Genomic DNA, 27,609 nt, shown 5'->3' on the forward strand with positions numbered 1-27,609 from the left:
TTTGCGAATCGGCAGAAGTTACAGGCTTGACTTCCCAATGTTGTTATCGGCCACATTGGTTATCATCGTACAGATCTCAGTGCAGCATCCAGAATCTCATTCGCATGCCCGTCCATTCGTTGTTCGATCTTCCGTTCGTTACTCATCTGCTCTGTCGAGGTGGTAGGCGCGACGGCCTCCTTACCTCTTCGCTTTGACCTCGTTCCGATTCTTGACACAGGCGCAGGCGCACCTTGCTGTATGGTGGCTTCGAGGTCGTCAAGTGGCTGATCCTCTTCCAAGGCCCAGAACTCCAGCGCCCGACTGAGCAATGTTCCGGCGACGCCACCGCCACCGGCATCACCACCGAGAACCCGTACAGCCTCGTGAAGGGCCATGACCGCTTCTTTCGTGTGGCCGACCATGCTAAGAAGGACCAAGCCGCGACTGGTGTGAATGCTTCCAATGAGATTGCGCTCGTCGTAACCACTGGCTGCGCCGCTAGGGCTGAGGCCTGTGCTGGTGCCAGCCAGACTGAGATGGGCAAAGGCTGTCATTCCACGTCCTGGCTCGTAGGCTGATGCGGGAGCTGCCCCGCCAGTGGCTGTTCTTAAGCACTCGTCAAATTCGGCGAGCGCCTCTTCAAACCTTCCCATTCGCCTCAATGAGTGTGCTAGATTTGCCCTTGTGGCAACCCATGCAGTCATGTTGCATCCCAAATCCGAGGCGAGTTCAAGGGATTTGTGAAAAAGTTTTGCTGCAGCAGGGAGGTTGGACTGGTGGTACAATATGACGCCGATCTCATTGAGCACTAGGGGGTCGCCACCCAGACTGGCAGTATTATTGAATATCCGGTTGGCCAAATCATCCTCCGAGCCCGATTTAGGGGTGCCGCTGCTCATCTGGAATGCCGCAAGGCAGTATTCCCAAGCCAGCTGCATATTGTTTAGAGCCAAATGCTGCATGCCTAGGAACAGCTGGGGCAGGTGGCTCCCCTGAAATAACCTTGCTGCCGTCGAGTAGGCCGCAATGGCCTGATCGTGCTCGCCCTCGGCCGCAAACGTATGGGCGAATCCTATCCACGCAGCGGCGGAGTGCGGGTCCATAAGGGATGCCTTTGAAAAGAATCGGCGGGCTTCAGGAATACGGTATGTTGATAAGTAATACGTGCCTATGGCCAGGTAGGTGTATGACTCGTGAGGAGCGTGAGTTGCCAAGGTGTGTGAAAGATGGAAAAGAGTATTGTGAGATCCTGTCTCGTACAAAACAGCGAGGTGTAAGGGATAGAGACGTGGACTGTGCCCAAGCGAAGCATTGGTGTTGCTCGAGGTTGCGTCACCCAAGGCATCAGAGCTGTTTTGCGAGTTGAGGATACTCGTTGTGATTGCAAGCGCGTCGTGAAAACGGCACTGGGTGTACAGTGTCTCTGCTCGAGTCAGAAGCAAGTCTGGATTGGACGCCAGGTTGTAGTGGGTTGAGAGAGTCTCGGTGGCGTTAGCAAGGGTCTCGGGGGCCGAGTACTTGGACAACCGCGTCGTGTACAAAAGCTTTGTAAAGTGAGCGGCTTCCTGAGCCAAGGACTGATCTTCGATGCGTATCGAGTCGAAATCGAGTTCTTCGAGGAAGGCCAACTCCTCGGCGGGAGACATGAGAGAGTTCTTCATCAGCTGGTCAAAGGCTTCAAAACACTGCACATCTATTCGAACGGCATCCTTGTAGCAATCTCGTGCCCGGTCAAAGGCATTGCGTTTTGCGAAACACAAGCCACGAAGATAGCACATGCCCGCCTGGAATTTCAGTTCTTTCTCTGATTCTCTGTCACGTTCTCTTTCTTCGCTGAATTCAATCCTGTCCCGCTGGGCTCTCGCTCCTCTTTGAGTGATATTCCTCTGGGAATGGCCATTGATGTGTGCCAATTTTCTTCTAGCATTGTGGGAAGTAGTGATCAAGTGAGTTGGATTTTCCTCGCCGAGTATGCCCAGTGCTTGGTCATATCGGCCTTGCTTGACGTAGCAATGAGCAGCCAGGTATCGACAGGAGAGACTTCGATTGATCAAGTCCTTTCGAAGAAGCAGAGCCAATGCCCGGGTGAAGTTATTGTGGCCGAAGTGGACTTGAGCTAGCCAGAAGGCGTCGGCATCGTTGTCTGGACACGTTAGGTCTGGTCTCTGCTCTAGTGACTGTACTCACATACTGGTCAGGGCAAGAACCTTGTCTCCAATATAGATAGCCGCATCATGCTGACCCTTGTTGAGAGCATCTTGCCGCCACGTTCGGAGGTATTTGTCCATTGTTGTGGTGAATAGTTGGTGTGAAGGATATGTGAAGATGCATCAGTATTAATGGGGGTAAAGGACTGAAGAGTGAAGAGATAAGAATGAGAACCAAGTCATCCAGCAAGAGCAATTGCTCGGGAATGTTCTTTCCAAAATATCATCCTGCCCTGAGGATATTGCACCTCGTGAAGCGTAATGGCGTTGACTGCGGCACAAACAATCGCCATCCTTTCAAAGGGCGAGTGCGAAACGTGGGGATCAAGAGACGCGCCGAACAAGTCAAACTCCGATTGGCTGGTTTTACGGTTCGCCCGCGCTCCCTCAAGCTGCCGCCTGTGGCGTCTGATTTATTATATTCTCTCACCCACTTTCATCCTCCCAGGCACCTCACATCCTGTCCAACAAGTCGTCAACATGTCGGAACGAAAGGTTCTCACCAAGTACTACCCTCCGGAGTTCGATCCCTCCAAGATCGCCCGCACTCCTAAACACCTCCGACCGACTGGGCCCAAGACAATCCCCGTCCGCCTCATGGCTCCCTTCAGTATGAAATGCACATCCTGCGGCGAATACATATACAAAGGTCGTAAATTCAACGCCCGGAAGGAGACAACCGACGAGAAATACTTGACTATCTCCATTTACCGCTTCTACATCCGCTGCACCAGGTGTTCTTCCGAGATCACTTTCAAGACCGACCCGAAGAACATGGACTATACCTGTGAACGAGGAGCAAAAAGAAACTTTGAGTCGTGGCGAAATCCCGAAAATCCAGAGCTGAAAGAGACCGATGAGGAGCGTTTGGATAGACTGGAGAGAGAGGAAGCCGAGGAGGAGGAAAATGCGGAACGCAACGCCATGGAGGAGCTGGAGCAGAAGATGGAGGAGAGCAAGAGGGAGATGCAGGTCGCAGACGCCCTCGATGAGATTATGCAGCGAAATGCACGGATAGAGCGCGGCGAAAAGGGTGGCAAAGAGGACGAGGCTCTAAATCAAGTGAGAGATCTTCAGAGAGAGGAGAGAGAGCGACAAGAACGGGAGGATGCCGAAGCTGCCCGCAAGGCTTTTGAAGCTGCCAACGTCGAAAGGACGAGGCTCGAGGAACAACAAAAGGCAAATGGCCCAAGTAATCACGTTGCACGTGACGAATCAGACGAACCACATCGACCTACGCAGCCGCCTCCGTCATTCGAGAGGGTTAAAAAGATCAAGAAACCTCTGGTGCCCGGACTGGTGCGCAAGGCCGAGCCTATGACAGCATCAAAACAACCCCCTGCACCAGTTCCTGTACAACCACCTACTCTCGGCTTGGGTGGTTATGACTCTGACGAAGACTGAGATCGCCGGGATCGGGCTTCCTGCAGAGCTTGGAGGTCAATCTCGTATATTCTCCTGGTCCCCAAGTCTCCCCACACGCAGCTGCCAGGGAAGACTTTGGCGAAATCTACCCCATCAAAGCTACCATTACGACATATGGTCTGCACTTGCCACGTCACATTCTCTGATTCTCGACACTGACTGGTGTGTCTACCTACGCTGCAGTATAGCCTTATCGGTCTGCAAATCTTTATTGGCCATGACCCCAATCCTGTGCAACCCGGAGAGATGGAGGCATTTGACAACCTGTTTGAGCCAAGCTGGAGAAGATGGACAGATTGCATAGCTGGGAGGAAATGGCGACTGGTACAATTGCGTTTCTACTGCCAGCCCGGTATCCTGAAGAGAGACCATGGCCATAGCAGAGAAGGATGTCTGGTTGAGTAGGCATGTCTATCACTCCTGAGTGCGAGGAAACTAAAATTGTCAGTCACCGGTTGCTCTTCTGGATTGGGCAAAGCTCTTGCGGAGTACACCTACAAAGCAGGTTCTCTCGTTGTCGCCACTGCTCGGAAGCCCGAAACCCTCTCATACCTTCCCGACACTCCGAATGTCCTCAAGTTATGCCTCGATGTTACTTCCAAAGAGCAGGTGGCGCAGGTTGTCCAGGCCACCGTTGACAGATTTGGCTGTCTAGATGTTGTGGTCAACAATGCAGGATATGGCGTGACTGGTGACACTGAAGTTCTCCCCGACGCCGATGCACGGGCACAATTCGAGACCAACTTCTGGGGTGCCGTCAATGTGACCAAAGCGGCTCTTCCCATCCTACGAGAAGTCAATCCGCCTGGAAAGGGTGGCCTGTTTATACAGATCTCATCTGTGGGCGGCAGGGTTTGTTACGCCGGTTCGGCGTACTACCATGCCAGCAAATTCGCTTTGGAGGGGTTCACAGATGCACTTGCAAAAGAAATGCACCCGAATTGGAACATCAAATTCACTATGATCGAGTTGGGGGCTGTGGCAACCAACTTTCCACAGAATATGGTCTTGCCTCCACGGCATCCAGCTTATGAAGACCCAGCTTGTGGATATAATGCCGTCAGAGCCTACCTCACCAGTGCATCAAACGCTGTGCAATGGAACGATGCTGCAGTCTGTGCTCGAGTCTTGCACGACCTTGCATGCAAAAGGAATGACATTACCCCACCGGTGAGACTCGCCCTGGGTGCCGATTCATGGGCCGTCGTCAAAGCTGAGCTGGAAGGTATTATGAAGGAGCACGAAACATGGAAGGCCGTGGCAGAGAGTACTTCTCACGCCGAGAACCAGCGAGCAACGGAGTTTCTGCTCAAGTCGGTGCGCTAGTGTGACTGATTAGAGGCTGGGTCATTCTTGGTGTCGGGATGTTGAGGTCGCATACACGAGGACATGATCGCCCGAAGACATGTCAAGTTACCTTTCGTCCCCAAGCCTTACTTTGCGTATTACAAACCCTCGTTGGAACAATGTCCTTGCTGTAAAGTCTGTCGATGACGGCTCAGATATGGTGGTCTGATGTCCCACCTCGATGGACTATTTGCGTCGTGTAGGCGCCGGGAGTTGCGCAATGGACGCACCAGCGACTTCCTGGTACCCTGACAACGTACTGGATCTATCTCGTTGAATTCGTACCGCCCAAATCATGAGCTTCTATTCTTGACCTGATGGCGCTTTTTAGCTTCAAAGATAACAACACAAGCGCGCACTCTTGATTGGTCTGTTATTTCCACGTTGGAGCAACACATGAGAAAAGAGCCAATGTCCACCTAAGCGCCCATATAGGCTGATCGCCTTGAAGAACCCGGAGATTCGGCCGTTACCGAAAAGATGCAGATCTGATCGCTTGTCGCTAGGGACTCTCCAAAGAACCAATCATGGCAGCAGGCAGATATTGAATATGCCATGAATAGCACCACTGGCTGTTTTACCAACTCACCCCTGCATGTGGAGTGGAAGCATTCAAATACACAGGTCGAAGGCAAAGGTATATAGAGAGAATCTCTATCATTCGTGCTCCCTCAAAAGCAACACGAAACAGGTGGTCTATGGTCGAAACTACCCAGCGGATCACACTTTTATACCGGTCGAGACAATCATAATGACCAGTCAGGCAAGCACTCCGTCCTCTATCAGCAGTCAGTACTTGCCGATCAAAGACATCCAAAGCTCTGAACATACGCACTCCTTTGCCTCCTTGTACTATCGGCAACACACCTTGGTGCCTAACAACATAAATGTCGAAGAGAATCAACTTTCCGACGAACGCTGGAGCAGACACGCCTTTAGCATGGGTGTTCCCTTCAACGACATTCACCGACCCCATCCAGACGCCCGGAAATTCGCCCAGAAGATGCAAAGGAAGCCTAGGATAAGCGACAGGCGATTGACAGAGTTGTTGCTCCCGCTCATTCAGACAGCAATGAAGTCGTCAAGGGGACTACACATCGAGACTGATGCGACATTCCACCCGGACGCTATGCCCAAAGGAAGTCCAGCTGGATCCATCTCACCCAGTCAAACACATCACTGGAGCATGCCACTCCCTACCCCAAAGCCTAATATCACCGTTGGTTTCAGCTCCAAGAGCTTCACCGTGCACGAGCTCGAATTGCAGGACGGTATCATCTCGGACTCCCACGGCGAGCCTTGTGATCTAGCCAAAATCTCTCGACCCATCCGTGGGAGGGATACATTGTTCTGGCCGTTTTTCAACGTCGAAATACAACGAGAATCCTTGACGGCCGCTCAGAACGCAGCAGCAGGTTCAGGGTCAACCTGCAACAACGCACTCGCACTTCTCGCAGAAGCCGCAGATGAGCCTTTGCTTCAAAGCCGGGGAAGAAACTTGTTTTGGCAATCACGACGGGCTGTCTGTTCATTTTCTCTCTCGATACACAACAGTTCAGGGGAAGGTAGCAAGATGGCAACCCTGAACCTCCACAGCTCCGAGGGGGGACTTTGCCATACAGCGAGTCCGATCCGAAATTACGATCTTTGCAATGAGCGAGATGTGGAATACCTGCTATCACGGCTAGTCAGCCTGTTTGTGTGGGCGGAGAACTGTCATCTCCAGCAGATCTTCACGCTCCTCGAAGCCCTCGATGCCCTCGTCCGGCTAGAACCAGGAAGAGAGTACCTGTCGGACAGCTTCCCTCACGAGTCGATGGATACAGCTACCAGCACTCAGGGCCACGTGAGCCCTGCAAAGAGCAAGTTCGAGATGGTCAAAAGTGTACTTGCAGAGATCAGTCCGAAATGGATACGGGCGCAGGGGTAGGTCTCAGGAACGAGTGCACGGGGATTGCTTACAAAAGCGAACTGAGCAAAGATTATGATGTGATACTTAATGAATGAATATAATGATACAAGCACGGGGAAGACGCCACCTTTTGTCGTATCTTGACACCACCGTCACAGCTCTCGGATTCCGTCTCTATGTTCTAAGGAGCTAGTGTCCCTAGGGATATTCGCCCTGTGACAAAGTGCTCGGTGTCGCACGATGGCTTCTTGACGTTCTGAGTTTCTCAAGCTCGTGAGCCTTTCGGCTGAGAAGGCGGTGTGATCGTCGAGAGGCTGCAGAGACCTGTACTCGCACACTGGGTCGGGATGTAAATAGCCAGCCGAGGGGGGGTTGAGTACATTGATTGGCTGCCTTAGCGCTGTGGATATGGACTAGACCTGATTAAGATCAAGCGTGAGTATCTCAACCAATAATACCTTCATCACTGCTTCCCCTCATATCCACTCCCTCTACCACGATATCTTTATCACTTGCCTCGAAGCGCCCAAACCACCACCATCAACCAGCTTTACTCCAGGTTCTGTTTCCACGCACAGGGGCCGGACAACAAGCGGACTCCCTCTCCCACGTCTATTCCTCTTCTAATCACCTGAAACACGGACCTTCCCCAGACCCAACGCTAGCTGCAGGTGCTCCTTGTGACAGCCCTTCCACCTGCGGCCCGACGGTCGAGTATCCTCTCTACCAGAGCCGCCCTGGGCCACGGAATCGAGTGCTTAACATCTTTTCGCCCAAGTGACGCGGGCCATAGTCATAAAGCGAAGCCAGCGAGGGCATCTGATCTTCCCTGTTCCGTCTAGGACAACGGACGGTAGGGGCCCTTGGGACGGTACGAATATGTAGGAGTTCCAGCCACCCGTTCAGTCGTGTAGCGCATTGGCACTCCCTGTGCTTTCTTGTATTATAACTCATGTTTCCCTCCTGTGTTGTGAGTCCGGAACTTCAAATCGTGCGCGCATCTTGTGCTCTGGCATTTTCCTCGCGATATTTTCTTTTTCGGTGTTCATCGCGCAAGTGTTCCATGTCCAAGTAATAGTCGTTCTGTTGTTACACTACTCCAATGCATCATACCCCCAATAGCGTCTTGTCATTCCCGTTTTGAACTGAAGGAGCAGTGAGCTGCTGTTAAAAACAAAACTTTCCTTGAGAACCAGAAGCCTCACCTCCGACCGCAGCGGCCCGTTAGTCGAGACGACCATGTCCTCTGCAAGCGGCTCATCAAACTCCTCGCCCTCTTCAGGAGGTCTCCCACCAGCGTCCTATGACGGCAGCCATCTGCCGTGGCGCACTTTCCGACAAGAGGTCCTAGCACCACACCAAATCCATGTGCTCGACACCGTGCCGAAGGACCGCATCCCGGCTGCTTTCCTCAAGATCGTCGAAGCTGCCAGCCAAGATGCAGGCCGGTTCGACAACCAAAAGAACTGCTTCTGGAACCAGGTCACCGCGGGACGAGGATTTGGTCCGTCGCCGATATTCCCTCCAAACCTCCTCCCTCCGTTGACGAGTGAGTTTCATTCGAGATGCATGGTCCCCTTCTTCGGCAGCCGCGAAGCTCTGCCGGAACGAACGATAAATCACCCGGCACCTTTTTACGAACTGTCGGTCCCCCGTCCAGGTCTGGGCTGCGGGTTCTCCGCCGCAGCCTTCACGGATGAAGAGTTGGCCGTCCTGCCTCAGTGGCTCCAGGCGACGGGCACAATAGTCCATTTTGAGACGGGGTACATCGCGCCGGGGGCGTCGCTGTACTGTCCCTTTCTGACCTTTGAACGCGCCTATGGGAACAAGCAGCAGCGCGTGGAGTCGGCAAACAATCAGTGTGCGATTGCAGGCGCATACAGCACGCGTGCATTGCAGATGCTGTACACGCGGGCGCGCAAGGACTCGAGCGAAAATTCACCCATGCATCTCGGTGAACTGCCCGTCTCTTTCTCGTGCACCATCGACAATAGTTTTGCGCTGCTGAATCTGCACTGGATCGATCTGGAACAGGGGCAGGCTTACTGTATGGCCCCGCTCTGCCAGTTCGACCTGAGCAAGGACGTGCACTTTAGCAAGTTCCTGGTCTGGACACAGGCCATCGGCGATTGGGGTCTGTCTCATGTCCTGCCGGCGATCAAAGAGGCGCTCGGACGCCTGCGGCAGCCTGCCAAGGGGACTCCGGTCGCTGTTTGCCAGCCCGATTACAGCGGGGGACCAGGAAGACTGCGGCTGGACACGGGTCCAGGCATCATGAAGGACGAGCTCCTGATTTCGTCCCTGAAAACGACCTTTGAGAACATCCCCTGGCGCTTCGAAGACGAGGGCTTCTCGGGCGTCTCGTCGTCGACCGCGTCCTGGGGCTCGCCCATGGTGTCCGAGAACACCTTCCCCAAGGTCAACTACCCGACCGTGCCGCCGGCGCGGAGCAACATCAGCGCTCCCAACTCGTCGATCGTGGCTCGCAAACGCTTGGGCGTGTCGCGCAGCCCGGTCACGCCGCCGCCGGCATATCTGCAGAACCAAGACCTGGTGTGGCAGAAGCGGTTCAACCTCGCCATGGAAGAGATCAGGCAGCTGCAGACGCAGATGCAGGCGTTGAAGACGGAGATGGAGGAGTGCAAGCGTCCGTCGTCACGGGAGGGTCAACCGAGCTCCACGTCGGAATCTGACCCATTACCACCAACAGCAGCAGAAAATCAAGAGCAAGATCAAGAGCTCGAGTCAACAACGCCCAAAGTGCAAGATCCACCCCTCACCACCTTGACCGCTCACAAGTCTCCACCGTCTACCACGGGCGTATCCGCGGCGACGACCAGCCCGTCGCCGATGTGGCAATGCGCCACGATCGTCCTGTCGAGCCATTTCCTGGCCTCGTTCCTCCCCACCAACATGACCGTGCGGCTGCTCGCTTATGGCTGCGTCACAAACGCTTTTGTGCTGGCGTGTTTGACACCCAGGTCCACCGTGGTTGGGATGGCGACGCTGGCGTCCGCGAAGATACCGGCCTTTCCGGCCTGGAGGTGGCGGGCGACGTCCTAGACTCGGGAGTCTAGAGTCGAACTGGGCGGACACTGTCTCCGCAGCTCGTTGCATGAGTTTGGACTGCAGCTGCAAAGTCTGTCGTTTCTCGATGTCGATGTCGATGTCGATGTATTCCAGCGGAGTTTGTATTGAGAACAGCGTACCAGGCCAGAATTTGCGTCGTTATCCTCTCAAGTCACAAGGATGAATGAATTAATTGGATCTGCTCGGGCTAGTGGCGGCGCGTTGTCTCGTGAGGGAACTGAAACGAAATCGTTATGGTCAATGTCGACGTACCCCTCCGATAGGGATGTTTTATAACCCTGGGGGCCCGCCGGTTGGATCATATATGGATGGGGAGAAACGTGTATCTGTGCCACCGTGGTTATGTGTCTCTCTGGCAAGTCAGGGTAAGACAAGGCAGGGTAGGGCAGGACAGTACAGGGCTAGAAGAACCAAAGGTTTCAGCACGGAAATCGAACTACGGTATGTGTGAATGTGAATACCCGAGGTAATTGGTGATGGGAATGAGATGGACTTGTACTTGTATACCCCAGCTAGCATATCGTATCACACCATTTCATATCATGCCTACTGTGTAGGTAGATAAATAGGTAGGTGGGTATCATAACGGAGAGCAGACGAGACCAGAGCGTCTTCTCTAGTTCATGTGCATACAGGGAAAGGCGAGTATTGTCTGAGGTCCACGTCTAATAAAGAGGACCAGGCCGTTATTCTTCTGGTTCGGATAGGAAGGAGAGGAAGAGGAAGAGGAAGAGATAGAAATAGCCTCTGCGACGACTGACCACTAGCTAGGTCAGTATCCCAATGTCCATCTATGAACAGTGTCAATCAGTTTGAATTGTTCCGATAATTGGAACCCGTCAAAGAGCTATTTCTTCTGGTAAACAGGAAGACTATTAAATAGTCCTGATATTAGCTCCCCCAACCCACTTCATCCATCCCTCTATCCATCCGTCATGGCATGACCTTTCATTCCCTCCTATTCCCTTCCCTCCCCCTCCTCCCACCTACCCTTCTCAACGCCGAACATTCGCAGCAATGCGATTCGTCATCAACGTCGACGAGTTCCCAATAAGCAAGCACGCGACGCACGACAAGACCCCAAACGGCAGCGCCGTGTACCAGACATACTTGAGGCTCTCGGCATATGCCCAGCGCGCACCGACCGTAGCGCCCTGGATGACTGCTGCACTGAGACCAAGGACCTCCGAGGGCGCTGCAGGGGAAGACAGATTCTGCGGCGCCGTTAGGAAAAGCTCGACGAACGTGGGCACCGAGGCGAGAGGCAGCCCAGCCCCGACGGCGTATGTGGCCACGTATTTCGGCAGGTTGCGCTTGAGTTTCGTGCCAAAGATGTTGGAGTAGATCGCGGTGCCGACGGAGCCGCCCACGGTGCGGATGGATAGGGATAGAGCCACGCATGTCGCGATCAGGTCGTCCGGGGAACCCACCACGGCGGTGGTGACGGCCATTGCGACGACGCCACCGATCCCGAAGCCAGCGACGGTTGCCAGCGCGACAGTCTGGACTGGATTCTCCGGCGTAGTGGTCACGAGCGCTGACCCGAACGCCGTCGTGAGAGCGGCGCACGCAAAGAGGATCCATCTGTTGTGGTTTTTCCACACCGACAGCAGCATGTTTGGCACCACGGCTCCTGCGGTCACTCCTAGGGAGGCGATGACACCCTTGAGACCGGACTGGATGGGATCAGGTCTGTAGACGTCCAAGTAGACAACGGGGAAGAAGTTGAGGAGCCCGTAAAAGTACATGCCAGCCACGAACGAGACCAGGAAACTCATGGCGACGATGCGGTGGCCGGCAAACAACTCACGAGGCACCATCGGGAAGCTCGCGCCCTTCCACTCCCAGGCTCCAAAACCGATGATCATGACAATGCCAATCACCAAGGGACCGAGCACTTTCGCGCTCTCCCATGGAGCCGTGTACCCGCCCGCGGTGGTCCCTACCAGGCTGTTGTTCTGTTAGTATCTAGCTTGGGAGGGAATATGTGCTGAGGGAACCATACAATAACGTGAGACCGCCTACCGATAGCAGGGCTCCGATAAAGTCTATCTTGGGAAGGATCTCGCGGACCGTCTTCCGCTGTCCACGGATCTGAGACTGTGGGAAGTAGAAGATGGCGATTCCAACAGTGGCTATTGCGTTCCAGATTCTGTGTTTGGGAGAATATCAGTTTCGAAATTTCGCTCAGACTCCCAATGTGACGAAACGACAAATCCGAGGAAAGAATGTGCCAGGGAGAGGAAAACTTACAAGGCTATCCAGATCCCCCACCGCCACGTCGAATGCATACCGAGCTCGGTGGTGTAGATCGCATAAGGCGAGAAGGGCAGAATGCACCCGGTGACCAGGCCCAGGTACCAGCCCCTTTTTCTCACGGGGACGAGTTCAGACGTGCCCGCCAACGCCGTCAGCTCCCCAATGGCGGCGCCCACTCCGGAAATGGTGCAGCCCACGATCCCCTGGGCCATGGTCCGCGCGGTGCCGACGATGATCAGGCCGACACACAGCACGAGGCCGCCGGTGAGGGAGATGTAGCGACGTCCGAAGACGTCTTGTAGGTAGCCGCTGAAGGGTGCCAGCGAGGCAAATGCCAGCGCGTAGGACTGGGGTAACCATGAATCAATATCGGCGCCGCCGACCTGTTTGACTATGAACGACAGACTTGCTGAGACAAAGTATAGCGGGAGTTGCGAGCCTATCTCATGAACATGGTGTTAGTCTAGAATAGGATCTCTCTTTCGGGGCTCCATAAGAAGGGGTGTTGTCAGTGGGGAGATGTCCAGACCACAATACAAAAAGGCAAGAGAGAGCGTTGCCAGGATCTGGCGAGTCGTCCATTGGACATGGCTGGTGTCGGACCCGTCACCGTGACCGTCCTCTCTTGTCTCGATCTCAATATGGGCCGATTCGAGCTTCGTGATGTCGCGGTCGGTCTGAGTGGAGGTTTCTTCAACACCCTTCTCAGCACGGTCTTCGTCGCGGGAGTCCATACGGTACACTTCCCTCTGCCCCTGTCTGCTCAGAATTGTCAATAATGTGTGGATTCGTTACTCCTGACTTGTCCCAGGTAGTAGGCCGGCGGGGAATCATGTGCTGTCAGTGACGGCGAAAGCAAACCCATACCCCGGATTTGGCATCCCCCATATATATAGTGCCTCGTGGCATCCTTCTTTTGTTCGCGGAGTCTCCGCATCTGCCTCGGTGCTGTCACAATACCGGGTATACAGGACGAAAGATCATCTCTTGGTGAGAGCCTAGTATTGGGCTGGCCATGTGCAAGAATTCATTAGCAGCGTGCCAATAATGGTCCATGCCTGTCAGGGAACGCGTAACCCCATCTTTGCCATACCTAAGTTTCCCTCAGGAGTGATGATGATAACCTGATAACCTTCCGAGCCCCAATCCGGTAAAGTCCGCATTCGGCTATACAAGACGAACCTTTCGTAGTAGTTCCACACCATTACCCCAGACCCACTCCGCCTCGGACTGTGCCAGGGAAGTCGGCAAACGGTTATACAAGACACAAGAAAGCCGACATCTAGGTCAATGGGTTGCTCCAAGGAGATAAAGTGGGACATATGGCTGTCATTACCTTTCGATCGCTGAGAAAGACCATCTGTACTAGGAGGTTCGACGAGCCACGCCACGACAAGGTTCGACAATCAATCTCGCCACACTCATTAAGGACCAAAACATGAATCAGGTTAAGCTAGATAACCCGGTGGCTGAGTAGTAGTGAGTTGAATAGCGATCGTCAAAATGGACCTCGGCGCACTTTCCTCTTGGAATGGCTTCTGGCTGAATTCAACGTCTCGTTTGGTCGGCGCAGGCCATATTACACAAGTCACACAAGTATCTCCTCCACGGTTGCGGCGCTTGAACGTCTCTCCTCTTCATGAATCAAGCGACTTTTGCTCTGAATCCACGGGGCATGTGGGGTCCCCCCCCCAAACCGGGCATTCGTTGGTGTATGCTAAAATCACCCTCGACCCAGGTCTCGAGTCGCCCAAAAGAACTGTCAACGTCTCCCAGTCCTGTGACCAGATCATCCTTCAATGTTGGGATTCCTGGAGGGCAAAGCCACACCATCTTGGGGAATTGATTCGCCCAGTATAAACCTCGAATATGTCAACCGCAAACTCGAAGCTTTTGCTCGCGACCCTTCTCAGTGCCGTCGAATACTTGTGATCAAATCCCCTCGAGCTCCTAACACGCCTCCTTACCCTGATCCAATGGTTCCCTCTACTTTCTACCGAACTTGGGCGGGAACACAAAGCTCGAGAAATGCAGTCCCTCGAACCGAAGATCGGTCATCGTTTGAGTATCGACGACCTCGATTATTGGCGTACAGAGGCCCAATGCTACATGTCTTTGCTAGGGGATCTTGCAGATCTCGAGCGTCAAAATATTGATGAATGGACGTTTTGGAAGGAAGCATGCTGCACCGACGAGCGCACTGCGGATCGGTGGTTCGTCGAGAACATACAATATTGGAAGACGGAAGTCCTGCACCTAGCAAAGGTGTTCAAGACCAACCCTCAAGCCCCAAACATACGGTATCATATCTACGATGCGAACTACTGGAACTCCGAGACATTCCATTACGATGACCTGCTCCAAAGGCGACACAACCCGACCTTCGAAGACCAGGTAGCGAAATCTACTCTCCAACAGAACCCAAATCGTAAGAAAAGAAAACACGAGGACGATGGAGTGAGGCGTCCTGTAAATTCGTGGCTAGCGAAGTGGGATGCCGTACTCGGGAAGCCATCCGGGGACGGTGTATCCTCTGAAGTGTCTGCAGCATACCTCAAAAAGCGACGAATGGCGAACGCTGGATAACAGCCAGGGTCAGCTTGCCCCTTCCAATGGAGTGCTTGCGCCTGGCGCCTTGTGGTCCCATTTTCCCGATATCCATATGTGTTATCGACTTCCATTCCACCCAAAAGGCCCGCGTGCCTGGCTAGTCGTGAAAGCACTTTCGTTGTGCTTACCAGCAAAATAGTCGAAGCATACAATGCTTTGACATTAGAGCATAATAACAGGCTTGTTTCCCCTCCAACTATCATTCTGCACATGAGAGACGGTGTGGAGGATCCACACCGCACGCCCGAACTGACGCCACTGCGAAAGGCATGTCTTACCATTACTCTAGACGACCTGCCGTACGATTCCTGCGAAGGCTGGGCTTGTGAGAACGACCCGGAGTCTTCTTTTGTGCTACGGAATGAACGACTATCTGGCGGAGGTATAAGTGGAAAGCATAGCAGGTTGGACTGCAACTCGAAGAATGGGTCTCTACTGATGAACGGCATCTCAACCTGAGGAACAGTTGGGCTATCCAAAGTTTTGGGTCGGCAGGCGACGGAGGCCAGGATCCAGAATCGGGAGAGGTAGGTATCCTGACAGGTACGTACCTAAAACCCCGTACTAAACGAGTACCGAGTAGAATACTCTATCCGAGACTAATACAGTATCCCTTTACGCTAACACCACGTGATATCAAAGTGGGATGTTAAATATCGGGGGTTCGTTCCTGTAATGCCCTCTCAAGCAGCAATAGGACTTGCAAACACCAAGAAGAGGCGAAAGAACAGGGTCCTTTCTTTTGGCAAGCGTTGCCCAGCCCAACATCTGACCATATTCTTTTTTAGCCTTACCCCCGGTTGGACAAGGTTGCTGCAGATTCAACGCATTTTAGCACCGTGTAACATAGTACAAAGCCTACCCCCTCTTCGTGATCATGCAGACTTCGACCGCCGGCTAGTTACGGTTCGACAGACACTTTGGGGGGCGTTTTTCCCTTCTTTTTTAGCAACACTATATGAGAGCAGGGATTGCACTTTTGCGAGATTTTAGCCTGGGACCTGTAAACCCCCCCCCCCCCCCCACATCTCACCAACATAGCACAAAAGAGTCTAACCAGGGACCCAGAGCGGGTTTTACGACAGGCCAGAGAATAATGTGTGCGAGTGGTCGAGGGTTTTCGCCACGGGAGTAAACAGGACGTGGGTTCTTGCAGGGGAATCAAGGTGGAAATGACAAAAACATTCTTTACTTGCAACACAACAACTTCGATTTGGCGGGTTTTTTTAAGGAGGAGGTATTATATCGATTATATCAGGCAGCAAAGGAAACCGTCCACGATTCGAGAGTTGCCCAAGGTATTGCTCAATTTCCATCCATCCACCCATCCATTCCTTCGGCAGGAATCGTTCAAATGACTCGCCGTCGAAAGCTTCACCCTGAACTAAAACGCACGCGACACTCCTCGTTGTATGCTTTGAGTTGTTCCATTTTTAATTTTACAAACGGGTCCATCTCTGAACGCATTTCATTCTCTGAAGATTCGAGTTTGTCGTCGTCGTCGTCGTCGTCGTCGTCGTCGTCGTGCCGTCGCAAAGCTGTCCAGTAGACGACGTCCAAGTCGAAACTCCTTCTTATGGCATAGTCGAACCAGAAACGGCCCGTGTCCCAGGATTCACGCATTCGCGTGGCAAGACTGGGTCGCGCTGGCTGTGCTGCTCCGAACTCTTCTCGTTCAACTTGGTCCAGGGCTTGCAGAAACTGCCTCATTCGGGGCTCATACAGAGCGAGAAATTCTTTCGCAGAGCAGCGATCAAACCACATCTCGGGCCCGGACAGCAGCAGCCACCAGGGCGGATCGTATGTAAACTGCGCGGGCATCGCGTTTGTAAACTCGAAATCGATGATGGCGGTGATTCGACATGTCTCCGGGTCGACCAGCAGGTTAGACGGTCGCATGTCGTCACAGAAGGGGATGAACGGGCCTGCTTCGTCGACACAATATTTGGGAATGAGGTGGAGCAGTCGACGACGGGCTACGTATCGTCCTCGAGCGATTTCCGGGTTGTCGGCGATGTTACGCTGGATCCACAGATGTGTCATATGCTCTTTGGCAACGGACGTCAGGTAGTCGCTTGTGCGGTCGAATGGCTCGGTGGGAAACTGGTCGCCAGGGTAGCCTGCTACCGTGGCCAGTTCGTTCATGTCGTATGTAAGCGGTCTCGCCACCACATGCCAAGTATTGGAGGTGTGGTCTTCCTTCGAGATGGCACCGATCTTGGAGAATCTCAGCTCCGAAAGCTGGAGGAGGAACCCGGCAATCTGACGATAGACCTTGTCCAACAGGGCGTTGTCGACATTGGGGTCGAGAACCAAATCTGGGGTATCGGGCTGCTTCAGCATGGTCGATAAAAGTGTTCCATCTATTAAATCCATGATGATAAACGGCCCGAGTTGTCGCGGGCTCTCCTTGGTCAGTCCCCAGCGGTGTACACAGGGGACAGGAATGGTAGTGTTCTGCCGCAGGTATTCCATGACGCGAAACTCGTTGGTTACTTTCTCCTCCCGAAAGGCCGTGTGGCCGGGTTTGGGGAACCGAATGATCACGTCTTGGCCGTCGCGGAAGCTGACACGGAAGCTGAAATTGAAGGAACCTTTGAGGAATCCGACGTAGGCGCCATTGCCTCCTCGTTTCAGGCAACGCCCGGCAAAGTCGACCAAGTCCTGTTTGGAGTCCAGAATCCTTCTCAACCATGCCCGACACTTGTCGTCGCCATCGGTCTCTGCTATCTCGTCGAAGTAAGTTTTGAAGGGGGATATCTTCGTTCCAATCATACTAGTGGAGAGAGTATAGTTGTGGATACACTTGGGTGTAGATGGACTGTAGATGGACTGTAGGTGGTCAAATACAAAAACAGCGAAGACATAATGTTAGGAGGCAAGGGAGGGAAGTCAAGGGAGAAAAGGGGGTTCACGTGATCGAAAGGTCGGTGAGATCGGGACCGATGGGCATGGAGCCTCGTACCCTTTGTCCTCAGCTACAACAAGTATAAATTACTCTTTGTTCTCCTTGCTGCAGCACGTCATAACTTGTACCCTAGAAACCAAAATGCTCAATGGGACTCCATGTCCCCGAATGATAGGGAGCTGATCGTAAAGTCTACACTATTTGGATCTCCATCTCTGTATGGTGTGTGTGCTTCGCGACCGACCTCGTCTTTTCTCTCCACCCGTCGTTAGATGTGAGGAGATTACTTCGACTTGCCTCTTCTAACCTCGTCAGATTCCAAGCACATAGGTCTGAAGTGATTGGGTGGACACATCGAATTTCAAGTCCTTGTTCACGATGCCCCAACCGCACCTAGTGCACCCACTGTCCAACCCATTCTGGACTACTGCCGACAGGGTCGCCATAGGACGTATTATGCATTAGCCCTCTCCTCGTCGGAAGTTGGGACATGGAGGATGAAGGACGTGAAGGTGGAAACTGAGTTTGTGGGGGAATTCGCGGGGCACGGAGTCCTGGCGAAGCCCAGGCTGTGGTTCGGCCTCGTTGTATAGCCGGTTGCCGATTCTTGCTCGGCTCGCAGAAGAGAAGAGAGACCGGGGTTTAGTATCATGAGAAGGACGATTCATTGTAAGTTGTGGTCAATTTCCACCTACACTAGCTAGTCCAGATGACCAATCATGGGGCGGGTGTATAGCCAGTATTGCCTTGGCTGTCGCCGATGTAATCGTTCACCTGCATGGCCTTTCCCAGGTATTATAATGCAAGGATGCTGTCGCGACTTTTGGACTCAAGAGTGTTCGAGAGAACAGACGGCAAGTTGTCAATCCAAAGACCCTTACGTCGAGGGTCTAATCCTCAAATATGAAGTTCCCGGCCACCAACCTTACTCATGCTGCTTGCGTATCCCAATCCTTTCGTCATCCTGACCTGTTTGGTGCTAAGACGCTCTCGTTGACTGCTCAACCCGTCACCAACTTTTCCATCGAGATCGCACAGGGCGGATACCCAAGCCACGACGCGCGAAACGTGACGAATCTTGGCTTTTGCAATGTCAGCCTCATCTATACGCACCCCGGACAGCGTGACAGCATCAACGTCCAGGTCTGGCTGCCTTTGGAAGGCTGGAACCAGCGGCTTCAGGGAGCAGCGGGCGGAGGATTCCTCGCAGGGCTCAACGTCCCTTCCATGGCAGGGGCATTGAGTGATGGATTCGCGGTCGTTTCCACTGATGCAGGCCACAAAGTCGAAGATGCGAGTACATGGGCTCTCTTGAGTCCTGGAAACGTCGACCTCTACGCGTTGCAGAACTGGGCCTCGGTGTCCTTGAACGATGCCGCTGTGATCGGGAAGTCCATCACCAAGGATTTCTATGGCCAGAAACCAATTCGGTCCTACTGGAATGGTTGCTCCGGTGGTGGCAGACAGGGATTGGTCCTTGCCCAGCGCTATCCCGACGCATTTGACGGCATCTTGGCTGCAGCGCCGGGGATCAACTGGAACACCGCCTTGGTAGGAGGGCTATACTTTCCGTTGGTGATTCAGCTAAGTGGCCAAGGCCACATACCGAATCCGTGTGAGATATATGCCTTGTCATTAGCAGCGGTTGCAGCCTGTGATGCGGACGACGGTGTCATTGACAACATCATCTCAGACCCGGCACAGTGCAAGTTTGACCCGTCCACGTTGGTTGGCCAAAACGTCACCTGTCCCGGCATCAACGCCACGATCTCCCAAGCAGCCGCACTAGGTGCAGCAAAGACTTGGGACGCCGTGCGGACAGCAAATGGGTCGTTTCTTATGCCGGGATTGAACCCTGGTGCGCTATTGAACGTCGCGTTGAACAGTACTTGCGATGCTCGGACGGGAAAGTGTCAGATGGTTCCTTTCTCGTACTCGGAGGAGTTTGTCAGGTATTGGTTGATCAAACGGCCCGAGTTTGACTGGACCACCTTGACTTGGGATGATTTTTACCGCCTTTGGGATTATTCTGTCGACACATATACCGACATGACAGCGAGCAATGACCCTGATCTCAACGACTTTCGGGCATCTGGTGGCAAGCTGATAACGTGGCATGGGCTCGCCGATCCTGCAGTGCCGACAAACACTTCAAGGATCTATTATAGCAAAGTAGGTCAGCTTGATCCGAGCGTCAGTCAGTACTATCGATACTTTGAGGCTCCGGGGGTTTCGCATTGTGGAGGTGGGAATGGACCATACCCAGGTCATGTCTTTGAAAGTCTCATTGCCTGGGTAGAGGAAGGAAAGGCTCCAGATATGCTCCAGGGGATCAGTCTGCCAACCGCAAACGGAACTGTCTATCACAGGCCGATCTGTGCATATCCCCAAAAGGCGACGTACAAAGGCAGCGGGGATGTTACACTGGCTGCCAGCTGGAAATGCGTGTGATGGCTGTCACCATTGGCATGAAAGTACATAGTTAGTCCGGAAGTAATACTTAGGTAACACTAATTGTCGTCGAAGCTCCCTGCTTCGAATTTTGAAATGAAATAAAGATATCGGGATAATGTTTCTCCATCACCGAGTGACCGTGCACAGTCACGTGATTGACTTCGAGGCTGAGCATTTCAGCAAAATTGGAAGCGCGTGCTGAGATGTTCGGCCATCAGACTGACAAGTTTCAGGGACATGCAGCCTCGTCGAAACTATCCAAACTACCCCATTGACACAATCCTCCGTGATAAATGGCACGACCAGACGTGGTTGGAGCAACAAACATAATGTTATGAAGCTCTTGAAGTTGTTCCCTCGTGAAACTACACGTATTCTTTCGGTCGAAGTTCGTCCGTTGCATGTTGCAGCCTAGAAGCTCAGAGAAAAGCCCCTCTCTCTCTCCGGCTCTGGTGCGGTGTATAAATACCTGGCTATCCCACGTCTCCCCTCATTTTTCTTTTCTCTTCTTCTTCTCTTCTTCCTCTCTGACACCGTCTGAGCTATATCAGGTGGTGGAGTAGTCTTCTATCAATCCAATTGGTCCTTCATCCATTCCACACGGTGCCTCAAGAGTCAACCTTGTCCTCGCACTTGTCCTTATTCTCCCACACACCATCTTACAAAGACAATGGCTACAGCATCCAGCACACCCGTCGACGTTGACGTCGGTGCCAATCAACAACCCAAGATCAAGTTCTTCACGAACCATGGGTGCGGTTGGTCCCAACGCGTTCATATCGTCCTGAAGGAGCTCGGACTGGAGTACGAGGAAGTCATCATCAACATGGATGAACCGAGGCCAGAATGGTTCTTGGAGTTGAACCCGGTGAGAATTTCTGCATCTGTCTTGGAGTCAATCATCGAGCTTGCTATCGGGTTGAAGAGTGATCCTTGGAATTTACAAATGGTCTTCTGTTTCTCCGCCGTGATTGTGTTGACCTCGACTTGATTGCTGCTCATACAGTCTTTTTCATTGCTCAACCAGAGTTCATCTTATTGCTGAAGTTTTTCTATGTGTTCCATTCATACGTTATCTGTTATACGTTGTGATGAATGTATTCCTTTTCTCCATATTTTCCTACTAGAAGCGAGCTAACTGACAGTGCCTCCAGCGTGGTCTCGTCCCTGTTCTCCAGTATACACCGCACCCCTCATCAGCCGACTCCTCCACTGATACAATCACACTCACCGAGTCGGCCCAAATCGTCTCCTTCTTTACGGACCTCTATCCATCTCATCTTCTGCCCACGGTTCCCGCCTTGCTCTCGGGTTCTTCTACCCAATCTGGCCTTGCGGAGAGAGTCAGGGCAGCACACCTCCGCTACAAAATGTCCTTTTTTGTCGACACCTACTTCACTAAAATTAACCCTCTGATGTTCAAAATGGTGGGTGCGGATGCTGGGGAGCCACAAGAACGGATCGTGGACGATATCAAGGCACTTTTGGAAAAAGAGATCGAGCCATTGTTTGCCGCTGGAGCCCAGAACGGGAGTGGCCCATATTTTGGAGGAAGTGAGAGGTTGACTGTCGTCGAGGTGCGTGCCCTGCTCGATCAATCAGTACCAATCTTGTTCTAACGTGAACCTCCTCATCAGGCCATGACAATCCCCTTCGTCCTTCGCCTGATTGACTTTTCCAACGATATTATATTTCCCGCTCGTCTCGCGAGGGAAATCTTGGACACCGACTCCGCGACGAGCAAGCTGCCGCGGTTCGCTAAGTGGGCAAACCTGGGCATGCAGCATCCAAGTGTCACGTATACATGGGACAAAGAGTACATGGTCCCGAGGATTGTGGAGCGACTGCCTATGGCGAAGAGAAAGTATGCGCCAGCAAGGGACTAGAATGAAGAGGAGGGCGAAGAGCAAAAGACGAGGTGAATGAAGTATGTACTAGAGCGGTCAAGAGACATATCATCGGAATGAGAATGAGGCAGAAAAGGCCCATCAAGCGAACGCGATGAACCTGTGGGGTGGAGATGGACTTTGTGGATAGATTGGATTATCGCCCTTGACCACCCAAGGGTGCTTGGCTTCTGACTTGATCCTCATCATTGATCAGTGTGTGATGCATCAATCGCATATTCTGAATTCCGGGCATCTTATCTTCGCAATGTCCTTGGGGCATCTCGTGTCGATACTGAGCAAATGGCGAGGACTTTAACCAGGGTCAGCTCAGCGCCCACAACGCCCAGCCAATTCGGAAGCTCGGTCTGTGGGAAACAAATGCAGATCCTCACACGTAAGGAGCTTGGGAGCTACTAATGGAGTTCTTGGTAAGTGGTTTGGTGTTTTTCTCTCGAGCCAATTGCGACGGCGTCTTCTTCCGACACCGATAACGGGTTGCGATAATGAGAGGAAAGAAGATCCACCTACCCCTCGCTTTGCCCCTCCTTTTCTTGGTTTCTGCTTCCGGATTTTCCTATATAAATCCCGGATCAATGAGGTGATTGCTATTCTCCCCCCAACAACCTTTTCAATCATTATCTCCCTCCCACGGCTTTCTGTGTCATATTGCAATACCTGCAAGTCCTATCCAAAGTCTCCTAGCTGGACACCAGATCTATCACACTTTTGAAGTATTCCGCTCCCCTCCGGCTCTTCCCTTTACTGCTCCTTGAACTCCGTGCTGACACCTCCAGGTCGACTCTTCCAGTCCATCACATTTCCAAGTAAATCTCACTTGAGAAAAGATGGAGATTGGCATGCTTTCGTCTCGCTCGGTCAAGAGCCATCATGGTCAAGGTACAACTTATTCACAGACATGAGGATGTCTGCGCATGAACCGGTGTTCGCGACTTTTCTGTCCCCCCCAGTAAGATCTTTCTGCCATCCAACCAGGTCCTTCCCCAGTGGATCTGGAGATGGCAGTTCACTTGCTGGGTCCAGAAAGTCGCGTTCTGAGATCATACGGTTTAACTTGATCTGGATAATACCAGCGAAAGGATTATGCGATCTCTCCCTCTTTTTCCCCAGACGCCGCTGAGAGCTCCCGCCTAACACGATGCAGGACTTATAAAATGTCTCCACCAATTGCCACCTTCAACGAGTTTGATGCCTACAATGGCACCAAAGAGCTGAAACAAGGCGCCGTCGGAACCACAAAGGTGGCCTTGAAGGCTGCTGGCGAACATAACAATCTTCTTGAACAATTCGGCGACAAATGGGATGCCTTCAAGTTTGCACCCATCCGCGAGTCCCAGGTCTCTCGCGCCATGACCCGACGCTACTTTGCCGATCTTGACCGCTATGCCGAGTCGGACGTGGTCATTGTCGGTGCAGGCTCTTGCGGGCTTTCTACCGCTTACACGCTGGCCAAGGCAAGACCAGACCTCAAGATTGCTATCATCGAGGCCTCTGTCAGCCCTGGAGGTGGCTGCTGGCTGGGTGGTCAGCTCTTCTCGGCCATGGTTCTTCGCAAACCCGCCGAAGCCTTTTTGAACGACATCGGCGTGCCGTATGAGGACGAGGGCAACTATGTGGTTGTCAAGCACGCGGCCCTCTTTATGTCGACGCTGATGAGCAAGGTTTTGGCCATGCCCAATGTCAAGCTGTTCAATGCTACCTGTGTTGAAGACCTGGTCACCCGTCCATCCGCTGATGGAGGTGTCAGAGTGGTTGGCGTCGTCACCAACTGGACTTTGGTCACCTTGCACCACGATAACCACAGCTGCATGGATCCCAAGTGAGTTGTCACAAGACTTAGTTGATTGTTTTGGCTGTGCTGATGAGAGTCTAGCACTATCAATGCCCCTCTCGTTATCAGTACCACTGGCCACGATGGGCCATTCGGCGCCTTCTGTGCCAAACGTCTGGTCAGCATGAACGCCATTGAGAAGCTGGGCGGCATGCGCGCCCTCGACATGAACCGTGCCGAAGACGCCATTGTCAAGGGCACGCGTGAGGTGTCGCCAGGTTTGATCATGGGCGGAATGGAATTGAGTGAACTGGACGGAGCCAACCGCATGGGACCTACCTTTGGGGCCATGGTCCTGAGCGGCGTCAAGGCTGCCGAGGAGGCTCTGAAGATTTTTGAGACGAGAAAAGCCGAGTGTGCCGAGTAAAGGAGAAGCAAACGTCGGTGCAGCACAAATGGCAGAGAAGAACAAGAGGCGCAGAAACACAAGCCTCCCGTCGCTCATTCAGATAAATATCCCAGAATGCCATCCATGGGTCTATATCGCCTCATATCGTTCTATATTGGTGACATCTGTTGTTTCGATAATATCATTGGATGACAATCCTCGGCAAGGCAACAAATCCGCCAGTTGTTCGCTTGAGTTTCCCCCGTCGAGGCTGCGACCGACATCCGACGATCCCAGATGCTTGTTTTGTCAGCATCTCGACTTGTCATATTATGGCTGGCTGGTTGGGCTTGACAGACAATTGCGTAAACATAATACCGAGTACATTCCATCATTTCCCTTCTTTCGTTGTCATTTCGCTTTGTCGTAAATACATCTCTCATGTCGCTACGCTGAACATCACCCTCCATTTGAGCTCGAGGAGCCCTATAGAACCCCCAATGACGGATGACAATGTCGGTTCCGAGAGGACGCCTCTCTTATCCTCTTCCTCCAATGCCGCCGTCACTTCGATAGAAAGTCACCCAGAGGAACAGCGAGATTCCGTGCCCGTCGCTCGCAGACCTGCCGACGGCCTCTCTACTCTGCGCGGCTTTCTCATCTGCGTCTCCGTCTGGGTCCTCATCTTCATCCTGACCAACAATGTCTCGCTCATCACCACGATCCAATCCCCGATTGCGACGGACCTTAAAGTCTCCAGCGAAGTCAGCTGGTTCACGTCGGCGTACCTCATCGCCATCACGAGCATCACGCCGGTCGCGGGCCGACTCTGCGCCATCTTCACCCCCCGACTCTACCTGCTGGCCTCGGTCATTGTCCAGACTGCCGGTCTGCTACTCACCTCCCGGGCCAAGTCGCTGGCCATGTTTCTCGCCGGTCGAGTCGTGACGGGCATCGGAAGTGCCTCCATCACCCCTGTGGCTTTCATCCTGGTCACCGAGCTGACCAGCGCCCGCCGACGGGGTCTCTTCTTCGGCTGCATCAATACCGGCTACACGACCGGCGTGGCCTGCGGAGCTATCATCGCCGGCGCGCTCGAGCCGCTGGTCGGCTGGCGCGCCGTCTTCTGGCTGCAGATCCCCTTTGCCCTGTCCGCGGTGACGGTGGCGTTCTTCGCCATCCCCAAGCCCAAGACGGCCGCGACTACGGGACCGTCTTCGGAGACGTTGGCCAAGAAACTGTCGCAGATCGACTACTTGGGCGTGCTCACCATCATCGCCGCCGTCGTGCTTCTCCTCTACAGTCTCTCGTCGCCACAGGTCCAGATCACCCCGATCGTCCTCTCGCTCGCGTCCTTCGTCCTCTTCCTCCTCGTCGAGGCCACCTGGGCCAGCCAACCCATCGTGCCTGTGTCCGTGCTGAAATCCCGGGGGAACATCCTCACGGGCATCGCGACCGTCGGGGTCATGACGGCGCGGTGGGGGGTGCTGTTCTACACGCCGACGTACGTGCTCACGCTACGCGGCTGGCCGCAGACCAAAGCCGGATTGACACTGATCCCGACGAACCTGGGCTTCGGCCTCGGCGGCCTGCTGGCCGGATGGCTGCACATCCGACGGACGGGGTCGTTCTACATCGCGTGCCTCGTGACGTTCGTGCTGTTCGCGCTGTCCATGTTCACCGTGTCGTGGATCTCGACCCCGACGTCCAACATCTACCTGTACCTGGGCGTGCTATTCCTGAACGGGCTGATCGTCGGCGCACTGCTCAACTACTCGCTCGCGCACGTCCTGCACCTGACGCACCCGGCGACGCACGTCATCGTGATCCCCCTCAACGCCATGTTCCGCAGCCTGTCCGGCTCGTTCGGCTCCTCCGTCACGGGCGGCCTGTTCCTGCGCACGCTGCAGCGCGCCCTGACGCGCGGGTTCGAGGACCGCGGCCTCCCCGTCACGCCCGACAAGGCCACCCTGATCCGCCAGCTCGTGGGCACGCCGATCCTCGTCCAGCGCCTGACCGGCGTGGACAGGGACGTCGCCCTCTCCGGCTACGAACAGGCCCTCAGCACAATCTACATGGTCGGCGGCGTCTGGACTATCGGCATGTTACTCGTGCAGGCCGGCACCGGGTGGACGAGCCCCGAAGCCGTCAAGGACGAAGAAGGCGCCCACCACAGCGACGAAGAGAGCATGCAAAATGGTCTGTCGCCGGCCCTTTCGAGGGAGGCGGTCACCAGTTAGCATGGCACACATGGACAGAAGTTTGGGGCTGGGTGTAGCGCGTGCAGTGCAGCGCGTGCATGTTGTACAATGCGGGGTGTATTTTGATATTATCTATCGTGGCATTTGCTACACTCATACATAGACTCTGCGGGGTTGGACTGGACTGAACCTCACACTTGGACACATGACACCATAGCAACTTCGGGGATGGGGTGGGCGGACAACCTTTCTGTCTTTCCAAACATCAGGAGTTGGGCTCCATAGAATAGAAGAATATATATCTGCCAGATCCTTTGTGTTTTGTCATCCCACCTGTCCCACCCAATGTGGTCAATCATTACCTAGTATCTGATCGTCCGTCCGTCGGTCCTTCGTAGGTGAGTATGTGTGTATGTCGAGTGCTTTTTCTTCTCTCTATCTCTCTTTTAATTCAACTTCCGCCAGGCTGCTTGTCATCCTTCAAGTCCGTGGGATGCGGATCAGCCGTGCCTAGGCCCTTGTGACCACCCAATCCCGTGTGTTCGCCTGTTGTCCGGGGCCCGTTTCCCCCTTTTCCACTCTGATGTCCGGGAGCGGCTCCGCCGCTGAGGGTGCGGTCGTTCATCTCGTCCATGCCTTCTGGGAGAGGGGCGGCTTTCTTCGGGCCAGAGAGTTCGGCTTCGGCTGTGGACTGTACAGGACAGGAGAGATTGGATGTCAGTAATATGTTATATTGTGATTGGGGTGTGGTGGATTGAAGAGACGGTGACTCGGGGGGAGGAGGTATTGGGTGATCCTACCTTTGAACCTCCGTGGATGATGTCGTGTCCAGCCTCGACAGGGTTGTCTGACTGAGGCTTTCCGTCGTCAAATTCTGCTCCTCGAGGCATTTTGAAGTGTCTGAGGTGAGGTGTTATGAGTTGTGAATGGTAATTGCTCGATCTTTTGTCTTCAAACTTTGGTTTTGTTCACAGTGAGCTGGATACAGAGTTCTCAGGAGCAGATCTCGTGCCCTCATCGGGTCTATATTTCCCTTGAGCCTCAGCATCACCAATACCTTTCGAAACACTATTGGGTACGGAGAATCCGTCCGAAAGCTGATAACGTCACTGTGAAGTCACATCTGCAAGGCACACGACGTAGCCTGG

General features: G+C 53.5%; 13 protein-coding genes across 13 annotated transcripts; 9 read left to right on the forward strand and 4 right to left on the reverse strand.

Annotated features, from left to right (window-relative positions):
• Positions 1–62: 62 nt before the first annotated feature.
• Z517_06147 (uncharacterized protein) lies at positions 63–2,270 on the reverse strand (the record flags this gene model as incomplete). Its single annotated transcript, XM_013427889.1, has 2 exons — positions 63–2,125; positions 2,174–2,270. 2 exons carry the CDS (start codon positions 2,268–2,270, stop codon positions 63–65), a joined length of 2,160 nt encoding a protein of 719 aa, XP_013283343.1.
• A 399-nt stretch (positions 2,271–2,669) lies between these two features.
• Z517_06148 (uncharacterized protein) lies at positions 2,670–3,593 on the forward strand (the record flags this gene model as incomplete). The annotated part of the gene is made up of 1 exon (XM_013427890.1): positions 2,670–3,593. One exon carries the CDS (start codon positions 2,670–2,672, stop codon positions 3,591–3,593), a length of 924 nt encoding a protein of 307 aa, XP_013283344.1.
• Positions 3,594–3,984: 391 nt separating this feature from the next.
• On the forward strand, positions 3,985–4,940 carry Z517_06149 (uncharacterized protein; the record flags this gene model as incomplete). The annotated part of the gene is made up of 2 exons (XM_013427891.1): positions 3,985–4,015; positions 4,063–4,940. The coding sequence occupies 2 exons, from the start codon at positions 3,985–3,987 to the stop codon at positions 4,938–4,940; spliced, it is 909 nt and encodes a 302-aa protein (XP_013283345.1).
• A 772-nt stretch (positions 4,941–5,712) lies between these two features.
• Positions 5,713–6,891, forward strand: Z517_06150 (uncharacterized protein; the record flags this gene model as incomplete). The annotated part of the gene is made up of 1 exon (XM_013427892.1): positions 5,713–6,891. The coding sequence occupies one exon, from the start codon at positions 5,713–5,715 to the stop codon at positions 6,889–6,891; it is 1,179 nt and encodes a 392-aa protein (XP_013283346.1).
• Positions 6,892–8,112: 1,221 nt separating this feature from the next.
• Z517_06151 (uncharacterized protein) lies at positions 8,113–9,936 on the forward strand (the record flags this gene model as incomplete). The annotated part of the gene is made up of 1 exon (XM_013427893.1): positions 8,113–9,936. One exon carries the CDS (start codon positions 8,113–8,115, stop codon positions 9,934–9,936), a length of 1,824 nt encoding a protein of 607 aa, XP_013283347.1.
• Positions 9,937–10,958: 1,022 nt separating this feature from the next.
• Z517_06152 (uncharacterized protein) lies at positions 10,959–12,956 on the reverse strand (the record flags this gene model as incomplete). The annotated part of the gene is made up of 4 exons (XM_013427894.1): positions 10,959–11,913; positions 11,969–12,115; positions 12,217–12,661; positions 12,752–12,956. The coding sequence occupies 4 exons, from the start codon at positions 12,954–12,956 to the stop codon at positions 10,959–10,961; spliced, it is 1,752 nt and encodes a 583-aa protein (XP_013283348.1).
• Positions 12,957–14,250: 1,294 nt separating this feature from the next.
• Z517_06153 (uncharacterized protein) lies at positions 14,251–14,808 on the forward strand (the record flags this gene model as incomplete). The annotated part of the gene is made up of 1 exon (XM_013427895.1): positions 14,251–14,808. One exon carries the CDS (start codon positions 14,251–14,253, stop codon positions 14,806–14,808), a length of 558 nt encoding a protein of 185 aa, XP_013283349.1.
• Positions 14,809–16,206: 1,398 nt separating this feature from the next.
• Positions 16,207–17,607, reverse strand: Z517_06154 (uncharacterized protein; the record flags this gene model as incomplete). The annotated part of the gene is made up of 1 exon (XM_013427896.1): positions 16,207–17,607. The coding sequence occupies one exon, from the start codon at positions 17,605–17,607 to the stop codon at positions 16,207–16,209; it is 1,401 nt and encodes a 466-aa protein (XP_013283350.1).
• Positions 17,608–18,643: 1,036 nt separating this feature from the next.
• Positions 18,644–20,191, forward strand: Z517_06155 (uncharacterized protein; the record flags this gene model as incomplete). Its single annotated transcript, XM_013427897.1, has 1 exon — positions 18,644–20,191. One exon carries the CDS (start codon positions 18,644–18,646, stop codon positions 20,189–20,191), a length of 1,548 nt encoding a protein of 515 aa, XP_013283351.1.
• Positions 20,192–20,864: 673 nt separating this feature from the next.
• On the forward strand, positions 20,865–22,080 carry Z517_06156 (uncharacterized protein; the record flags this gene model as incomplete). The annotated part of the gene is made up of 3 exons (XM_013427898.1): positions 20,865–21,062; positions 21,349–21,771; positions 21,832–22,080. 3 exons carry the CDS (start codon positions 20,865–20,867, stop codon positions 22,078–22,080), a joined length of 870 nt encoding a protein of 289 aa, XP_013283352.1.
• Positions 22,081–23,255: 1,175 nt separating this feature from the next.
• On the forward strand, positions 23,256–24,299 carry Z517_06157 (thiamine thiazole synthase; the record flags this gene model as incomplete). The annotated part of the gene is made up of 2 exons (XM_013427899.1): positions 23,256–23,920; positions 23,975–24,299. 2 exons carry the CDS (start codon positions 23,256–23,258, stop codon positions 24,297–24,299), a joined length of 990 nt encoding a protein of 329 aa, XP_013283353.1.
• Positions 24,300–24,760: 461 nt separating this feature from the next.
• Positions 24,761–26,500, forward strand: Z517_06158 (uncharacterized protein; the record flags this gene model as incomplete). Its single annotated transcript, XM_013427900.1, has 1 exon — positions 24,761–26,500. One exon carries the CDS (start codon positions 24,761–24,763, stop codon positions 26,498–26,500), a length of 1,740 nt encoding a protein of 579 aa, XP_013283354.1.
• A 412-nt stretch (positions 26,501–26,912) lies between these two features.
• On the reverse strand, positions 26,913–27,351 carry Z517_06159 (uncharacterized protein; the record flags this gene model as incomplete). The annotated part of the gene is made up of 2 exons (XM_013427901.1): positions 26,913–27,152; positions 27,262–27,351. The coding sequence occupies 2 exons, from the start codon at positions 27,349–27,351 to the stop codon at positions 26,913–26,915; spliced, it is 330 nt and encodes a 109-aa protein (XP_013283355.1).
• Positions 27,352–27,609: the final 258 nt, after the last annotated feature.

Source organism: Fonsecaea pedrosoi (assembly GCF_000835455.1).
Source record: "Fonsecaea pedrosoi CBS 271.37 unplaced genomic scaffold supercont1.4, whole genome shotgun sequence".
In the NCBI taxonomy this organism is placed as follows: domain Eukaryota; kingdom Fungi; phylum Ascomycota; class Eurotiomycetes; order Chaetothyriales; family Herpotrichiellaceae; genus Fonsecaea; species Fonsecaea pedrosoi.